The sequence below is a fragment of the Perognathus longimembris genome, chromosome 20, assembly GCF_023159225.1.
Source record: "Perognathus longimembris pacificus isolate PPM17 chromosome 20, ASM2315922v1, whole genome shotgun sequence".
Taxonomy (NCBI): domain Eukaryota; kingdom Metazoa; phylum Chordata; class Mammalia; order Rodentia; family Heteromyidae; genus Perognathus; species Perognathus longimembris.
Window position 1 is genome coordinate 7,114,877 of NC_063180.1, and position 18,229 is coordinate 7,133,105.

An 18,229-nucleotide genomic window follows, 5' to 3' on the forward strand; every position below is an offset into this window, starting at 1 on the left:
GGAAAAATCCAGAATCAAGACATCACGGTGATAAATGTATACTCACCGAACAAAAGAGGCCCGACATATGTCAAGCAAATTCTCACAGAATTACAGAGCAAGATAGATGCAAACACAATCATAGTGGGTGACTTTAATACTCCTCTCTCTCCAAGAGACAGATCCAACACCCAGAGGATTAGTAAGGGAGCTGAGGACCTAAATAACACCATTGCCCAAATGGATCTAACAGACCTATATAGAACCTTCCACCCTACAGAGACCCAATACACCTTCTTTTCAGCAGCCCATGGATCATATTCCAAAATAGACCACGTCATAGCCCACACAAAGAACCTCAGCAAATACAAAAGAATTGACATCATCCCATGTATTATATCTGATCACAGTGGATTAAAGGTAACCCTCAACAACAAAGGATACCACAGAGCCTATACACACTCTTGGAGGCTAAACCCCACGCTGCTATCCAACACTTGGGCCACAGATCAAATTAAAGATGAAATCAACGAATTCATAAGCCACAATGACAAAGAAAACACATCACAAAGAAACCTATGGGACACAGCTAAGGCAGTACTGAGGGGCAAGATCATTGCACTCAGTACCCACATTAAAAGAATGGAAGCAGAGCAGGTGAATACCCTCACGATGAAACTAAAACAACTGGAGAAACAAGAAATGACAGAATCTAAAATGACTAGGAGGGGAGAGATTACAAAGATTAAAGAAGAGATAAATCTGATTGAAAATAGAAAGACCATTCAACAAATAAATAAGACTAAAAGCTGGTTCTTTGAGAAAATAAACAAAATTGACAGACCCCTTGCAAGACTCACAAAAAAAAGAAGAGAAGAGACTCATATTCGTAAAATCAGGGACTCCACAGGAAAAATTACAACAAATACACACGATATTCAAACAATCATAAGGAGCTATTTCCAAAACCTCTACTCAACAAAAAACAATAATTTTACAGAAATGGATCAATTCTTAGAGAAGTACAAACTGCCCAAACTGAACCAAGAAGAAATAAATCAACTAAATAAACCAATAACTTACGGTGAGATACAGGAGGTAATCAAGAACCTCCCTACTAAGAAAAGCCCAGGCCCAGATGGATTCACCAATGAATTCTACAAAACCTTTAGTGAGGAGCTAATTCCAATACTCCTCAAACTCTTCCGCGAAATAGAAACGGAGGGAAAAATCCCGAACTCATTCTACGAAGCTAATATCATACTCATCCCCAAACCAGGCAAAGATCCAACAAAAAAAGAGAACTACAGACCAATATCACTAATGAACACAGATGCAAAGCTCCTCAATAAAATATTAGCTAACAGGATCCAGAAAGTGATCAAGAATATCATACATCATGACCAAGTAGGCTTCATCCCTCAGTCACAAGGATGGTTCAACATCCGTAAATCAATCAATGTAATTCACCACATAAACAGAACTAAAATCAAGAATCACATTGTTATCTCAGTCGATGCCCAAAAAGCCTTTGACAAAATACAACATCCATACCTATTAAAAGCTTTGGAGAGAACAGGAATAGATGGAACATTCCTCAAAACAATAAAAGCCATATACAACAGACCAACTGCTAATATCATATTAAATGGAGAGAAACTTAAATCATTCCCCCTAAACACAGGAACAAGACAAGGATGCCCACTCTCCCCACTTCTGTTCAACATAGTACTGGAATCCCTAGCCATAGCAATAAGGCAAGAGGAGGACATCAAAGGGATCCACATCGGCAAGGAAGAAATCAAGTTATCCCTATTCGCAGACGACATGATCTTATATCTCAAGGACCCAAAAAACTCAGTACCCAAACTCCTACATCTAATAAACCAATTTGGCAAAGTAGCAGGATACAAAATCAACCCACAAAAGTCAGCAGCTTTTCTGTACACCAGCAATAGACAAACAGAAAAGGAAATTATGGAAACGATTCCATTTACAGTAGCCAAAAAAAGAATAAAGTACCTAGGGATCAACTTAACCAAGGACGTGACGGACCTATTCAATGAAAACTACAAAAATCTAATAAGGGAAATCAAAGAAGACACAAGGAGATGGAAAGACCTCCCATGCTCATGGGTAGGCAGAATCAATATAGTGAAAATGGCCATACTGCCCAAATTGTTATACAAATTCAATGCAATACCTATCAAAATCCCAGCCACATTCTTCACTGAAATAGAGAAACCAATCCATAAATTCATATGGAACAGCAAAAAACCTAGAATAGCCAAAGCAATTCTAGGCAAAAAACATAGTGCAGGAGGTATCACCATACCAGACTTCAAGCTCTACTACAAGGCCATCATAACAAAAACAGCATGGTATTGGTATAAAAACAGATCGGAAGACCAGTGGATTAGAATTGAAGACCCAGAAATAAAACCGCACTCTTACAGCCAACTGATATTCGACAAAGGAGCTAAAGACATACAATGGAATAAACATAGCCTCTTCAACTACTGGTGCTGGGAGAACTGGGCAGCCATATGCAGAAAACTCAAAGTAGACCCAAGCCTATCACCATGCACCAAGATCAACTCAAAATGGATCAAGGACCTCAACATCAGACCTGAATCCTTGAAACTACTGAAGGACAGAGTAGGAAAGACACTAGAACTTATAGGCACAGGAAGGAACTTCCTGAATAGAGTCCCAGGCGCACAACAAATAGGGGAAAGACTCAACAAATGGGACTACTACAAATTAAAAAGTTTCTGCACAGCTAAGGTCATAGCCACCAAAATAGAAAGACAGCCAACGATATGGGAAAGGATATTTACCAGCACAGCAACAGACAAAGGCCTGATATCTGTCATCTACAGAGAACTCAAAAAACTAAGCCCCTCCAAGCCCAATAAACCTATTAGGAAATGGGCAAAAGAGCTAAAGAGAGACTTCACAAGAGAAGATATAAAAATGGCAAAGAAACACATGAGGAAATGCTCAACATCCCTGCTAGTAAAGGAAATGCAAATAAAAACAACCCTGAGATACCACCTCACCCCAGTTAGAATGGCCTATACTCTGAACTCAGGAAACAACAAATGCTGGAGGGGCTGTGGGGAAAGAGGAACCCTTCTCCATTGTTGGTGGGAGTGCAAATTAGTACAGCCACTTTGGAGAACAGTATGGAGGTTTCTCAAAAAGCTCAATATAGACCTACCCTATGACCCAGCCATACCACTCCTAGGCATCTATCCTAAACAGCAAAACCCAAGATATCAAAAGGACATTTGTACTTCCATGTTTATCGCAGCACAATTCACAATAGCCAAAATTTGGAAACAACCCAGATGCCCCTCCACAGATGAATGGATCCAAAAAATATGGTACTTATACACAATGGAATACTACATAGCGATTAGGAATGGTGAAATATTGTTATTTGCAGGGAAATGGTCAGAACTCGAACAAATAATGTTGAGTGAGACAAGCCTAGAACACAGAAAACAAAGGGGCATGATCTCCCTGATATATGACTGTTAACAAAGGGAGATGGAGAGACAGTAGAGACCAAGTCTGTGAACACTGTATATGTGCTTGATACATTGTATACTGCATATGGGTCTACCTGACCTAGACAAGGGATGGGAAAACAGGTTGTAAGATATCACAAGAAATGTACACAATGCCCTACTATGTAACTGCACCCTCTTTGCACAGCACCTTGTAAAAAAAAAAATTTATGTTCAATTGATAATAAAAAAAAATTTAAAAAAAAAAAAATAAATTCTCTAAGCTGGACACTAGTGGCTCACATCTATAGTCCTAGCTACGTGGGAGGTTATTATTGGGAGGATTACAATTTGAGCCAGCCAGGCAAAGAACTTCATGAGACCCCCCACCTTAACACACAGCTTGGTGCAGTGGCACATGCTTCTTGTTCCAAGCAATGTAGGAGACTGAGATTGGGAGGACTGTGATTCTGGAACAGCCCAGGCAGGAAGTTGGTGAGACTCCATCTCCACAAAGGGAATCTAGACATGATGGTATGCACTTATGATCCTAGCAATGATAGGGAGCTTAAAGTAGGTGGGTCACAACTCAGAGCAAGGCCTTATCTGAAAAATAAACAGCCAAGACATGGTTGGAAATATGGCTAAAGTGGTAGAGCACCAGCCTAGTAATATGAGATCCTGACTCTAAACCTCAAGTACTGCCAAAGTAAGTGCTGGAATTATTAAAAGATGAGCAACACTGGTATTCTCCAAACAATAAATGACAATTTCAAAGGTGAGGTATTATTAAACACTAGGAATTCTAGGACCAAGGGTATAGTTTAGTGATAGAGTATGGACTTAGCATATGTAAGGCTCTGGGCTCAAATCCCAGCACTGAAACAATATCAGCAACAGCAAACAAAACAAAACAAAGCCAAGCACTTGAAATTCCAATGAGAAAGAAATAATCTCCTTAAAACTTCTGTTTTTGTGATGGAGTAAGGGTGGAAATGAAGGAACACAAGACCTGCCAGTTGTTACTTACGAAAATATACAGGGGGTCATATTCTAGCCCCGTGGCCAAGGCCTCAGGAGGCTTCATACTCAAGATGGATGGCTTTCCAGAGAGCTGTGTGGTTTCCTGGTCTGGAAGTGCTATGATGGTAGTGACTTCGTCCTGTGAATGACCCAGAGCCATCTGTCAGTTTTGAGACTGGGACAAGAGGGGAAAGGTAAGAATGATTCTTGAAGGGGGACGTGTTACCTCAGCTCCTTGCTTCAGGTTTCGAGCAAGCTTTTGGGATCTGTAGTTTTTTGAAGACCTGTAGACAGAGAATGGCTTGTATCCCTTAATTTTGTACAGTTGAGGAACCTGGGGATGCAAAAAGAGAACAGATTCAACATCCTTATGGACTCATTACTGTTTGTTGAGATGGTTTGTTGATGGTTCTCTCAACCAATGCCCAATGGCAAAACTGACCAAGCACCAGGAGGTGCCCGTCAGACTGTGGTCTCTCTCTGTGTGGACATCGAGCCTCCTGGAATCCTATTCTGGTCTTCACAACATCAGAGTTGGTGATTTCTTTCTTATAATATATGGCTTAAAGTAGACATATACCAGAAAGCTCCGTGTGTGTGTGTGTGTGTGTGTGTGTGTGTGTGTGTGTGTGTGTGTGTGCTGGTCTTGGTGCTTGAACTCAGGACCTCACATTCTTGCTTGGCTTTTTTTGCTCAAGTCTGGTGCTCTACAACTTGAGCTACCCCTCTACTTTCTTTTTGGTGGTTACTTGGAGATAAGAGTCTCATGGACTTCCTTGCCCAGTCTAGCTCAGATCTCAGCATCTTGAGTAGCTAGGGTTACAGGAGCAAACCACTGGTGCCCAGCTACAGAATACTTTTGTTTTCAAAACTACAATTGGGGGCTGGGGATATAGCCTAGCGGCAAGAGTGCCTGCCTCGGATACACGAGGCCCTAGGCTCGATTCCCCAGCACCACATATACAGAAAAAAACGGCCAGAAGCGGCGCTGTGGCTCAAGTGGCAGAGTGCTAGCCTTGAGCGGGAAGAAGCCAGGGACAGTGCTCAGGCCCTGAGTCCAAGGCCCAGGACTGGCCAAAAAAAAAAAAAAAAAAAAAAAAACTACAATTGGTACTATGCCTCAAGGAAGGCTGAATGAGCTCTGCTAAAGGTCATCTTGTGTTTTGTCTTGAAGTTTCTTATTTTTTTGTGCCAGTACTGGGGCTTGAACTCAGGGCCTGGGTGTTGTCCTTGAGCTTTTGTGCTCAAGGCTAGCACTCTATCACTTGAGCCACATCTCTACTTCTGTGCTTTTGGGGGAGTGGTTATTGGAGATAAAAGTCTCACAGACTTTCCTACCTGAAATGGCTTTGCCCCACAATCCTCAGATCACAGACTCCTGAGTAGCTAGGACTACAGGTGTGAGCCACTAGTGCCTGGCTGTCTTGAAGTTTCTAATAGATGTAGTGGAGCTACTTCACCTAATTTGTAAGACATCGCATATCCACAGAGTAAAGATCCTGGTTGCTATAGTTATATGGGGAATGAGAACCTGGAAAGCTAAGATACCATTAGATAATAGCAGAAAAACACATACCATGCCATTCAGTATAATATATAGTAGGACAAAGCAAATGAAATAATGCAATTCAAATTCAAGAATATTTTGTTTCCTAAGAAACTCAAATAGTTAGAATTGGTGAAGCTGTTTAAGTGATAGAATGCATAATTAGCAGAGAAGTACAAGGCCCCAAATTCACATTCCAGTACTGCCAAATGGAAGAAAGAGGAAAAGGAAGGAAGGAAGGTAAGAAGGGAGGGAGGGAGGGAGGGAAGAAGGGAGGGAGGGAGGGAGGGAGGAAGGAAGGAAGGAAGGAAGGAAGGAAAAGAGCCAGATGCTGATAGCTCATGCTTGTAATCCTAGTTACTCAAGAGGCTGAGATCTGAGGATCACAGTTCAAAGCCACCTCAAGCAAGAAAGCCTATATGACTCTCATCTCCAATTAACCAGCAAAAAGCCAGAAGTGGAGCAGTGTCTTAAGTGGAAGAGTGCTAGCTTTGACTGAAAAAGGCAAGGAAGAGTGTGAGGCACTGAGTTCAATTCCCAGGACTAGCACCAAAAAGAAAAAAAGAAAAGAAAAGAAAAATTAAGCCAGCTTTATGAAGACCAGTCTGACCTGTAGCTTGAAGAATGAATAACTCTGCTTGACTTGAACATCTGAAGACTTAATTGGGACCAGTCCAAGGCCATCAGGAGCCTGCAATGTGAAACGTAGAGAGGAAAGGTTAGATCACATGTTCTGGGAAAGGCAGCTAAGCTTCTCTTTCATGGACAGTTCCATGTCAAAGCAGCTCTTCTAACAACCACAGCTGCCACTTGATGTGTCTGACACAAAGGCAGCCCTGGCCATCCCTGCCTTTGTCTTAGTGTCACCCAGAACCTGCTTCCTTATGAGGCTGGGGCCAGGCCTAGGCCCTGCCCTGGCTTTGGCCTCCTGTTTACAGGCAGCAGAAGGCTGAGCTGGATCAGGTCCTGCCTCCTCAACCAGGAGGGGCATTTTCTGTCCCTCTGAGGCCTTGTTTCAGGGCAGCCCATGCTGAGCTCCAGATTGGGGAGGACCCAGACTGCATTACTAGGTATACCAGATGAACCAAGTGCAGGGTAGACCGCTGATGTCTTATGGATTTCCTACTGGTCATACTTCCCTAGGCACACATCTCCTTTGGAGCCTCTCATAGGAGGGGAAGGGACCAGGGTCCCTCTTTTCCAACCATCTGCCCAGCAACCACGTGATCAGGCCTGCCGCACTCCCAAGCTGAACTGTACCCACCAACTCATTGGAGCCTTTGGGAGGGCTGTAGAATGGGAAGGCAAAGGGCAGCACTTTCTTGAGCTGTAGTGAGGATCGACAACTGAGCTCCTCCTGACTGGATGTCTGGTTTAAAAACTTGGAAGGTTTCTTCCCTGTGGGTGAAAGACCAAACAGTATAAATGTTAGACATAATACACATTTCCATTTTAAATTCTTCTGTGTTTGTCTTCTCAACCTCTTTCCTAGTTTTATAACATTTAATTTTCTCTGGGTGCTGGTGTTCATGTCAGGAATCCTAGCTACTCAGTAGGCTGAGATCTGAGGATCCTGATTTGAAGCCAGCCCAAGCCAAAAAGTCTGTGAGACTTCTCTCCAACTAACCACAAAAAAAAAAGGAAAAGAAAAGCTGAAAATGTGCTGTGGCTCACATAGTACAGTGCTACCTTGAGAAAAAAAAAAGGCACAAAACTAGAGGTCAAGTGTGGTCCTTGCACCTCCATATGGGATGGGTGACCTTGTTCAGTACTATCCAGGCAGGTATTGGTCCAAGCCTGGCATGAAGACCTGACTCAGGTGGAGTAATGGCACTGAAAGGTCCACAGCCTATTCCCTGGGAGTGTGGACTGCTACTTTATGTGATAAAAGGGAATTTGCTGAGGGGATTAAGCATCTTGAGGTGGGAAGATTATTCTGGATAATCCAGGCATTCTCAATAAAATCATGGGGTTTGTATAAGAAGGATACTGGAGGGTAAGTCAAAAAGGAAAATGATGCCTGAAGCCAGAGTCAAGTGATAGAAGGAAGGGTCCACTAGCTAAGGAATGCAGGAAGCCCCAAAAAGCTAGCAACGGCATTACAATGGATTCTCGCATAAAGCCCCAGACAAAACAGCCTGAGGACACCTTGATTTTAATTTTTGGATCCCCAGATCTGTGATACCTAAAACTGTGGTATTTTAAACATTTGTTACAGAAGCAATAAGAAACAAATACATGTGGTTTCTGGAATGATTTTATTCCACTACTGCCAACTCCATTGTAAAGAAGCCTCATGACCAGAGAGATTATGGGTCCAAGCTCTCTGCCCCTTGTAGCTACACATTCATTACCTTGTGCAAACAATGTTTTCATTTGGATAGTATCTTTGTCCATTTCACGAACTGCACTCAGCATGTTGAGTAATCGTCGCTCTCGTAAAACCTAGATTGGAAAGAAATTTAATTATTTTTATTATTATTTTATTTTTTTTTATTATTAATTTTGCCACCACTCTAAGAGTTCACAAGGAAAGTTCCATAGTGCTGGAGACTAAGGCTGTGGGACTTCATGACCTGGGCAACAGGGAGTTATCTACCTGGCAGGCTTTGAACTTAGACCTTCAGATCTCAGCTTCCTGAATAGCTAGGATTGCGGGCATGAGCTACTGTTGCCTGGCTACATGGGTGATTTTGTAGCTTGGGGCAAAGCCAGGGATATCAAGCTTTGCATCAGGTTGTGCAGCATTTTCTGTGTGCAGAACTGTGGTCCGAGAGATCATTCCTGTGATTAGCACTCCTTTCTGTCTTCTCAAGACCTTCTCTCACAAAGATTATGAGGTGGATACTTTGTACCCTACACTATACAAGTCACCAGAGAGACAGAGGAGTCAGAAAGAACAAAGAAGTATCCTGCCTACATATGTGTGTGCGTGTGTGTTGGAATGCAACAACAATAAAGGCTTAAGTGAATAAACATGATGAACTTTCCGTGAATAAAACAGAGCAAAAGCATGAGGTCAGAGCTCAGGGCTGGGAGCAGGTGCCCAGCCACTGAGCAAGGATGAGGGAAGGCCTCTGTGAAGAGGTGAGGTTGGAGGTAAGTTCAGTGACTAGAGGACAGGACAGTGAAGGAAAGACAGGGTTCTGAGCCCCTCCCCCTAAAGGTTCTACCACCTCTCAATTGCACCACAGGCTGGGGCTTGACAGATTAGGACCTAAATTTTTAAACATGTGGGTCTTAGGGGGCATTTAAGACCCAAACCATAGCAACTGGGATCTGAGCTGTCTTTTTTCTTTTGTTTCTTTACTTTTTTTTTTTTTTTTACCAGAGCTGGGGCTTGAACTCAGGGTCTGGGTGTGTCCTTAAGCCGCTTTGTGCTCAAGGCTAATACTCTTTATCACTTAAGCCACGGCACCACTTCCGCCTCTTTCTGAGTATTGGAGATAAGAGTCTCACAGAGCTTTCTGCCAGGGATGGCTTCCAACCACAATCCTCAGATCTCAGCAACCTAAGTAGCTAGGATTACAAGTGTGAGTCACCAGCACCCGGCTCTTAGGAGCTTTCTAATCTTGGGTAATCATATTAACCTCTGTATCTTCATTTCCTTACCTGAGCTGTGAACATGATTCAACAGCTTATCTCCAGGGCTTGCTGTGAAGAATATAGGAATGATTTAGGTTTCGGGGACTCCAGGTGTATATGCTGCAGATAGCTTTCAGGTGGTACCCTCAGCCACAACAAAGCCAAGGGACTGTTCAAGATGCTTTGTGTTGGGGGATGCTAGCCCTCCTGCAGTGAGCCTTCTCAAGTTATATGTTTTGTTCTTGGTGGTGGTTCAGTCTCTTCCTCACATTCCATCACTTCACTGTGCTGATCTGTCCCTAGCAGAGGGCCCCTCATCCCCTCCCCAGCATCTCTCACCTGGACCTTAGCCACACCTCTCCAAGCTGGCATATACCAGAGGAGCATTTGCCAAAGCTAACAGTGGTCATCTCTCCCCTCTGCTAAAGCCTTCTGCAGGCTTCCTAGCACAGTGAGATTAATGCATCGTTTACTAATAGCCAAGTGGCAAAGTGGAGATACATCAATGGATGGCCTATTCAAATACTGGACTATTATGCAGCCATAAAAAGGGATGAATTGTAGATATATGCTATCATATCTGTGAACTTGGAAATATGGGAATGAAAGAAATCAGATACAAAAAGCTACATGTGTGTGCAAGCATACGCACACACACGAAAGATAAAATTCTCATTGTTTGACTTTCCTGTGTTGATGACTAAGCAAACAAAAATTCCAATGGTGTTGATGCTTACCTTGCGTGCTGCTTGTTGAAATCGTCTTTGTGCCCGGAACCTATTGGTCCAAGTGTTATTAACGAATGGATCAAAATTAGGATGAAATTCCTGGATTTCCTGTGAATAGAAAACATAGGCACAACTTACATTTAACTTCAAACTCCTGGCATAAGCACTTAAGAAAGTTTCATCCCCAGTGCAGTTTCTATTTGTTATGCCATGGACTGAGCACTTATCAAGCACTTGTAGTATACACAGCCCCTAAGAGGAGGCTTTTTGGGGACCAACTTTCAGTTTGGTTTGGGGCAGTTCAAGCAAACATGTGAGCTGAGGGAGAAAGAAAAGTCACGTGGAAGTCACAGCCCTGTGGGTAGGAGCTGGCACTGCCTCCAGAACTGACCATGAACTGGCAGGGTGATGGCTCTGCCCAGCCCTGCATGCCTGATGCTGTCCCTGCCTTTAAGACTCCACAGCAGTGTGCCCAGGTCAGAGAATAAATGGAAAGGAGATGATTCCAGGGGTGGGGGTGAGAAGAGCAAGCCCAGGGCTAGGGTTCTGTACGTTCCTGAACAGGAATACAGCAGGTGAAACAGTCAGCTAGACATGAGTGGGTCTGGAGCTGCTCTATGCAGTGGGCTGTAGAAGGACAGGGCAAGGGCAGGCTATGAATGCAAGCCTGTGGAATTAGTCAATAGTAAGACCCAGAAATTGAACTTGGCTATGGTCTTGTGGAAAGCTACTGGTAAGACTTCGTGGGTAGAGAAATAGAAGTGGTTACAAGAATTCAGACATGGCGAATCACGTACAGAGAAGCTAGACTGACAGAGATTAGGAAGAAATGTTTTCATGGTTAGGGTGAGAAATTGGAGGGTATTTTTCTTTTCTTTCTTTTTTTTTTTGCCTGTAGAAGGGCTTGAACTCAGGACCTCATGTTCTCTTGCTTAGCTCAAGGCAGCACTCAAGGCTGGTGTTCTACTACTTGAGACACAGCTTCTTGTTGGCTTTTTGCTGGCTAATTGTAGATAAGATTCTCATGGACTTTCCTGTCTGAGCTGACTTCAAACGGTGATCCTCAGATCTATGCCTCCTGAGTAGCTAGGATTACCAATGTCAGCAACTAGCACCTAGCTAGAAGTTGCAGTTTTATCCAGAAAATATTACACAACAGAGGATAAGAAGTGAAGGCTACTATATCTCAGTTTTATAGTTGAGGTTAGTGAAACATCATAGCTCACAGGCTTGTCCTGGGACCCATCTCTGCCATAAAGTTGGAGCCATAACTATGGCATTCTTTCCACCAAGGGAGGAAGATTGTTAGCTGAAGTCAGGGAGCCACCTGAGAGCCTGCAGACAGGCGTGGAGACCAAGAAAGGGAAGTGGAAGAGAGGACGGGGGAGCCACATGCTGCAATGCTGTCAATTTCAAGGGAAACGTTAAGTACAAGTTTTGATGCTTTACTTGAGAATACATAGTTAAAAAAACGCTTAAAATATAAATGTATTAGAAGTTTCCAGTTATCTCTTGGGGAAGGAGTTTCTATAAAAATGTTCAGTAATTGCTGGGTTTCAGTGGCTTACACCTGGAGGCTGAGATCCAAGGATTGAGCTTCCAGAAGCAAGTCCACGTAGACAAATCTCAGAGACTTTTGTCTCCAGCTAACCAGCCCAAAGCCAGAAGTGGAGGTGTGGCTCAAGTGGCAGAGCTCCAGCCTCGAGTGAAGAGCTAACTAACGCTAATGAAGAGCAGGAGCCCTGAGTCAAGCCCTACTATAAGCAAAAAACAAAACAAAAACAAACAAGAAAAACCTCAAACTTTTCATGTGTACATGTATGTGTGCATGCGCCCACACACAAAACCATTCAGCATTGAAAAGAAAGTATTTAAGAGCTGCCGATAATTAGAATCCAAGCAAAAGGAAGCCACTTACATCTTGTAAATCTCTAAACACCCGTTTATGGCTGACTTCCGTGTGGAGCCGTTGTAATTCCTCTTCCACAATAGGATCTCCTTTATCTAGCTGGATTTTCAGTCATCAAAAATATTAATGTTAAAGACAGATCCATATAATTTATTTCTCTTCAAAACTGGTAGAACACTATTGAACAATCTGTCCAATCTACCCATGAAGTGATGGCTGGAAATGTAGAGACTTTCAATGTTTTAAATGCTTGCTACAATTCTTTATTGTTTAGGCACAAGGAGCTTTTTAGAAGCACAGACCTAAGACTTTTTCCTTTTTTGAATAACTAATGAGGATATCTCTGGAAATGGTTATTTCCAAGGCATTAAAATCCCCAGGAAAAAAAAAATCCCCAGGAAAGGTTTCAGGAAGTTATACAAGTAGAAATATGTCACAGGCATTGGTGTAGAGAGATGTAACATCCTTTCTGTTTTATGCTTATCCGACTGGAAGGAAGCCCTGAGGTAATTCCTCCCTTCCTAGGTGGTAGAGGTGCCCTGGTGATCTTTCTGGCCTGGAGATTGACTAGCACCTTTCTTGGAGAAAGTGTCCTCAGATTACCTGCTTTCTTAATGCCTCTTGGGCTCTTTTTTCCCCTAATCTCAGGAGTCTCAGGTGACTGCAGCAGAGCAAGTTAAGCTGGATCAGTGCCTATACATGCTGGTCCTGAGGAAAAGAGGGCTGTGAATACTACATATGGTCCTAGTTTATGACTCTGTAGGTTCAAAAACTAATTGTACACAGTCACAGTCGTGTCTAAAGATTTACTTGCAAAGAATTGATTCTGGTGGTCACATTAACATCCTACTCAGAAATAACACTGGAGGAAGGTTAGGTGTGATGGTTTGTTCCAGTAGTCTCTGCTACTCTACAGACAAAGGCTGGAAGATTCAAGTCCAAGATCAGCCTGGGGGGAGGGCGGGGGAAGATCTAGACCCTCTCTGAAAAAATAAATAACACAAAAGGAGGCTGGGGACATGACTCAAGTAGTAGAGCACCTGCCTAGCATGCAGGAGACCCAAGTTTAAACCTTAGTACCACAAAACCAAACCAAAACCCAAACCACTTGAAATAAGATAGGAATGTCATTGTCACCAGGGTGGTGAGCTGCCTAGGAATAATTTACACATTTCTGGAAGCTGAGTTTGAGTCTGTATCCCTCAGTTTCAGATTTCATGAGCTAAAACCCAGACTCTTCTCCCTATCATCATGAAGATTAAACTAAAACTGGAAATGTAGAAAGAAGCTTGGCAAAAGGGTTGTCAGGTAGAAAAAAAAGAAGGGGGCATTTCTCATAGCTTTATCTGTGATGAGCAAGTGAGCATTTAGAAGTTAACGCCCCCCCTCCTCCCACTGGCTGCCCTGAGTGAAGGCCCATCATCTTTTGTGCAGTCCAGTGGTGACTCCTCCAGGGTCTCTTGCTCCGACACTGGGCCCCCCCCAGCTCCTCTCAGTGGTTACCGGTGGGATTCAGCTGCCAGGTGCGCAGTCCTGCAAAACTTGTTACTCCTTATCCCAGAGTCTTGGAGCACTCCTGGTCCTTCCCCTTGTCCTGTCTAAGGGCACACCTGCACACACTTGCCCTCAGAGCCTCAATGCTCACCCCACCTGGCCATGCATGTCAAGGTCACCTTCATCTCTAAGAGAGGTAGCAGGCCACAGAGAGCTTGGCAGAAAATACTATGCTATGCTTTCAAAGTAGCTTTTGAAGACTCTGAACAACAGAGAATGATAAGCAAACAGGAATTTAGTATGTGTCTTTTCCAAATGTAAAGATTTACCCATACAGTAATTTTATATTCTTTTGTTTTCCTTATTTAAAGAAAAGAAGACATTCACCCAAACATCCAGGTTGACTAAAATTTAAGCAAAAATAAGATATTTAGCAAGACACATATTTCCCCTTCATCTTTCCTAGTCATGGATACCAAATTAGGTCCGTAAAGATCATACTGCTAAGCTTCAGTATCTGTTACAGGGGTGAGCTGGGTCCCCTACACCTTACACGTTGATGCCTGAGGCCTCTCAGCATGTGATGGGACCATCTTTACAGAGATGATTACGTTGAAGGGAGGCCTAGAGTCTGTGCTAATAAGCTATGACTAGTGTCATAGTGGATGAAGGAGAGATTAGTGAGAACAGGAAAGGAGCCTGGTTAGGCAATCAGGGCAAAGGCTCCACTCCCTGAGGTTCTGCATCCCTCACCATGGCCTTGAGAAGTCTCACCGTTGGGCCCTGGGGATCATGTCATGAGGCTGGAAGACTTGCACATGAACAATGAAATCATTAGACCCTAGAGGTGTGTGTTGGAACACACAATCAGAGGAATGTCCAATCAGAGGGACTACAAAACCCATGGTGAGCTAGCACAGCTTCTGATTGGGTCTGGGGACTGATAACGGCCCACAGGCTGTCTAATGATCTCAGGAGTCATCTAGCTGTCACCTTATTAACCCCTGCGCAATGCCCTCTACCTCAGCCAGGCAGTGCCCTCCCTAGGGACCCCTCCTGTCTAGCAGGAGCTCTGCTTATCTGGTTCTTGAATAAATTTTGGCTATTTTACTTCTTCCTCTAAGTCCATGGAAACCATTCATTGAGACCATAGAGATGAAGGGCCTGGTCCAGATGTTACAGGTTTTCAGTATCATTAGGACACAGATACACATAGGGTGATCACATAAGGACACTGCAAGATGGCCGCCATTGGTGAGCCAAGAGAGGACTCAGAAGAAGCAACCTCCTCAAGATCTTGATCTCTAGAACAGCCTTCTGTTGCTGCAGCTAACCAGACTGTTTCTTGTTACCCTGCTTGAGATGACTAATACAGTAGGTGATGGTCTCAAAAGTCCTACCAATGAAGTTCAAATCTCTCACACAGAGAGTCCACTGAACCCTGCCTGCTCTGCCTCACACATGCCCTGTGCTCCAGCCATCACGGCCTTGCCCCCTATGTCACTACACCTGCCTGTGTGTAAACACCACCTCTATGCTGTGGCTAGGCTGTGGTGTTCCAGTCCACAGTTCTTGGCCCTGGGCTCACAGGGGCTGCGTTGGTCTCTGCAGAGAGCCTTCGAAAAGCTCTGACTTGGGATGGTCATTTGGATCTGGCTTTGGGGTCCCTTGTCTTCATGCTCCATGAAACAGATGCACCTCTTGCACAGAATGACAACTTGCATTTGAGCCACTCTCTCCAGTTGCACTGATTTGCAAACTTTCACCAGGTCTTCCAGGATGTTCTCTCTACTCTTTGATCTCTCAATTCCCCTGCAATACTCAACACATCAGTGTTTCTATTAGAAACAAGCAAGACCTATACTTGGCAATGTGCTTGTGGTCAGCCTCTTTCCCCTCCCAACTGAAAGTACAAGTTTTTTCTCCTGGTTTGACATCTGTATATAACAGGGACTCAGAACATTTAGTGAAACAAGGGCTATAAAATTAGCAGTCATTCTGACCTTGTATTTGTTCCATAAGCTTTGCCACTCGTCAGCAAACTCTTTTCTAAATTTAAAAGACATAGGTTCTTTACCAAGGTGCACCTGCCTGGGGAGAAAAAAGCCAACTTCCAGAAGCCGTCGGAAAACATACTCAAGCTGGGCATGGTGGCTCACGAGTGCAGTCCCAGACACTCAGGAGGTAGAGGTGGGAGAATTGTGGTATGAGGCTGGTCCAGGCAAAATTAGGCTCGAAACCCTATCTGAAAAACAAACTAAAAAAGCAAAAGTACTGGAGTGTGGTTCAAGTGATAGAATGCTTGTATAAGCAAGGGTGAGGCTCTGAGTTCAATCCCAAGTAAAAAGGATGAAGGAAGGAGGGAAGGAAGGAAGGAAGGAAGGAAAGAAGGAAGGAAGGAAGGAAGGAAGGAAGGAAAGAAGGAAGGAAGGAAGGAAGGAAGGAAGGAAAGGAGGGAGGGTGAGAGGGTGGGAGGAAGGAAGGAAGGAAGGAAGGAAAGAAAGAAGGAAAGCTGTCATTTTCCATTCACTTAGGAAGAAAAGTATTTGCTATATTACATATTTAAAAGAGAAAGCTGAGCAGGGCACTGGTGGCTCATGCCTATAATCCTACCTACTGAGGATACTAAGATCTGAGGATATCAGTTCAAAGCCAACCCAGGCAGGAAAGTCTGAGAGACTTCCTTGTACATGTACACCACAACACAGCAGACTGGGATGCCTATGATAATGCTAATAATTAAAAAATGGAAAGCAACAGATATTTTTGAAGATGTGGAGGGACTGGACTCCTCCTACATAGCTGGTGAGACTGTAAAATGGTATAGCTACTGTGAAAAACAGCTTGGTATCTCTTAAAAAATTAAACATAGAGTTATCACTGATACAGCAATTTTACTCTGAGGTATATAGCCAAGAGAATGTAGCAGCTATGTGCACATAAAAACTTGCACAGAAATCATCATAGCAACATTATTGATAGTAGTCCAAAGTGGAAACCACTAAAATGTCCACTAACAAAAGAAAGAAGAACTAAAATGCAGTATATTCACACAATGGAATATTAGTCAGCCTTCAAGAGGAATGAAGGGCTAATATATACTACAATGTGGATGAACTTTGAAAACTATGAAGGTGAAAATCTTCAGCTCCATGAAGTACTAAAGTGGAGGCCAGTTCAATGAGGCCAGATTATTTAGGTGGTAGGGATTTCTGTCAGAAACAAGCCATTTCCCCATTAAAATATGATGTGAATGCATCCTATGGAGGCCTTCAAGGTCAGGGCATGTTCTTGTGTGTCTAAAAAGCACCGAGGTGAGGTTACGTGTCAAGCAGCCCCTAAGTGACAATTTCCAGGGGTCTCTTTCTTAGCTTAGTTCAAGAGTTCCTGAAGGGGCAGGTGTGGTGGTTCATGCCTATAATCCCAGCTACTCGAGAGGTAGAGATCAGGAAGATTGTGGTCTGAGGCAAGCCTTGAGTAAAGGTGCAAGATTCTATTCAAAAAATATCTAAAGCAAAGATTCTAAACATCTGTCTGGCAAGCACAAGCCTTGAGTTCAAACCCCAGTCCCACCAAGAAAAAAAAGAGTTTCTAAAGTTGGCTTTGGAGCTGGGTTTGGTGGTTCCAGCTATGTGGGAGACTGAGGCAAGAGGATCCATTGAAACTAGGAGTTCAAGGTTGGCCTGTGCTGTATAATGAGAACTTGTCTCAGAAAAGAAAAACAAAACAAAGTGCAGGTATTTTCGCTGTGTATGTCTGTGTAGATAGGCCTGGTATGCCCTGCCTTAAAAAAATGTGAAAAATTCCCTTTTGATCCCAGAAGAACAAGACTTCTTTCATCTGAGTGTTAACAGGGCTCCACCCCACTCCATCAACCCCTAGACCTCCCAGACTCCCCAAAGGCTCTTGAGGCCCACTGTGCAGGGCAGAGGCACTCGTGGGGTGGTGAGAGGGGATGGGGTGAGACCTAAGGTGCTAGAACCACTCCAGATCTGTCTGTGAGTTGGGGCGTTGCTGACAGTAGAAGGCAGGCCCCGGCTCCTCCCCCACTTCACCTGCCTCTGTACTGTCTGATCACACTTAGGAGACAGTGTGGTTTGGTCATATTAATTTATTCCTGATAGATACTCATCCAGAAATAGAAAGACCAGTGGAGGAGCAGGATAATCAAATTCCCCAAAGGACATAAACTATTATATTTCATGCATTAAAGGTCATTCCTTGAAAACAATCATGCAAGCACTTGACACAAATAATTACCCAATAGTTACCACTTAAGATGATTTTCTGTCTCTTCCTGGATGTCCTGTCTGACTTTCTGTTCAAAGAGAGCCTCCTTCATCTGTCTTGTTTTTGAAATCTCAGTGCCTTGGTCCAAAACTAGAGGCAAACAAGCAATGATGTACCAGTAATCAAATCAGACTTGTTTGCTAAGAGGAAGACAAATTTC

At 43.5% G+C, this 18,229-nt stretch overlaps 1 protein-coding gene across 1 annotated transcript in view; it reads right to left on the bottom strand.

Annotated features, from left to right (window-relative positions):
* Positions 1–18,229, bottom strand: part of Cfap221 (cilia and flagella associated protein 221) — a 110,700-nt gene that overhangs the window by 32,508 nt on the left and 59,963 nt on the right. Inside the window, exons 11-19 of the mRNA XM_048369377.1 lie at positions 18,051–18,159; positions 15,783–15,870; positions 12,295–12,384; positions 10,386–10,484; positions 8,418–8,508; positions 7,328–7,461; positions 6,674–6,754; positions 4,744–4,851; positions 4,525–4,656 (exon numbers count right to left, since the gene is read on the bottom strand). Coding sequence (XP_048225334.1) covers positions 4,525–4,656; positions 4,744–4,851; positions 6,674–6,754; positions 7,328–7,461; positions 8,418–8,508; positions 10,386–10,484; positions 12,295–12,384; positions 15,783–15,870; positions 18,051–18,159 — 932 coding nt within the window. The remainder of the gene's footprint in view (positions 1–4,524; positions 4,657–4,743; positions 4,852–6,673; positions 6,755–7,327; positions 7,462–8,417; positions 8,509–10,385; positions 10,485–12,294; positions 12,385–15,782; positions 15,871–18,050; positions 18,160–18,229) is intronic.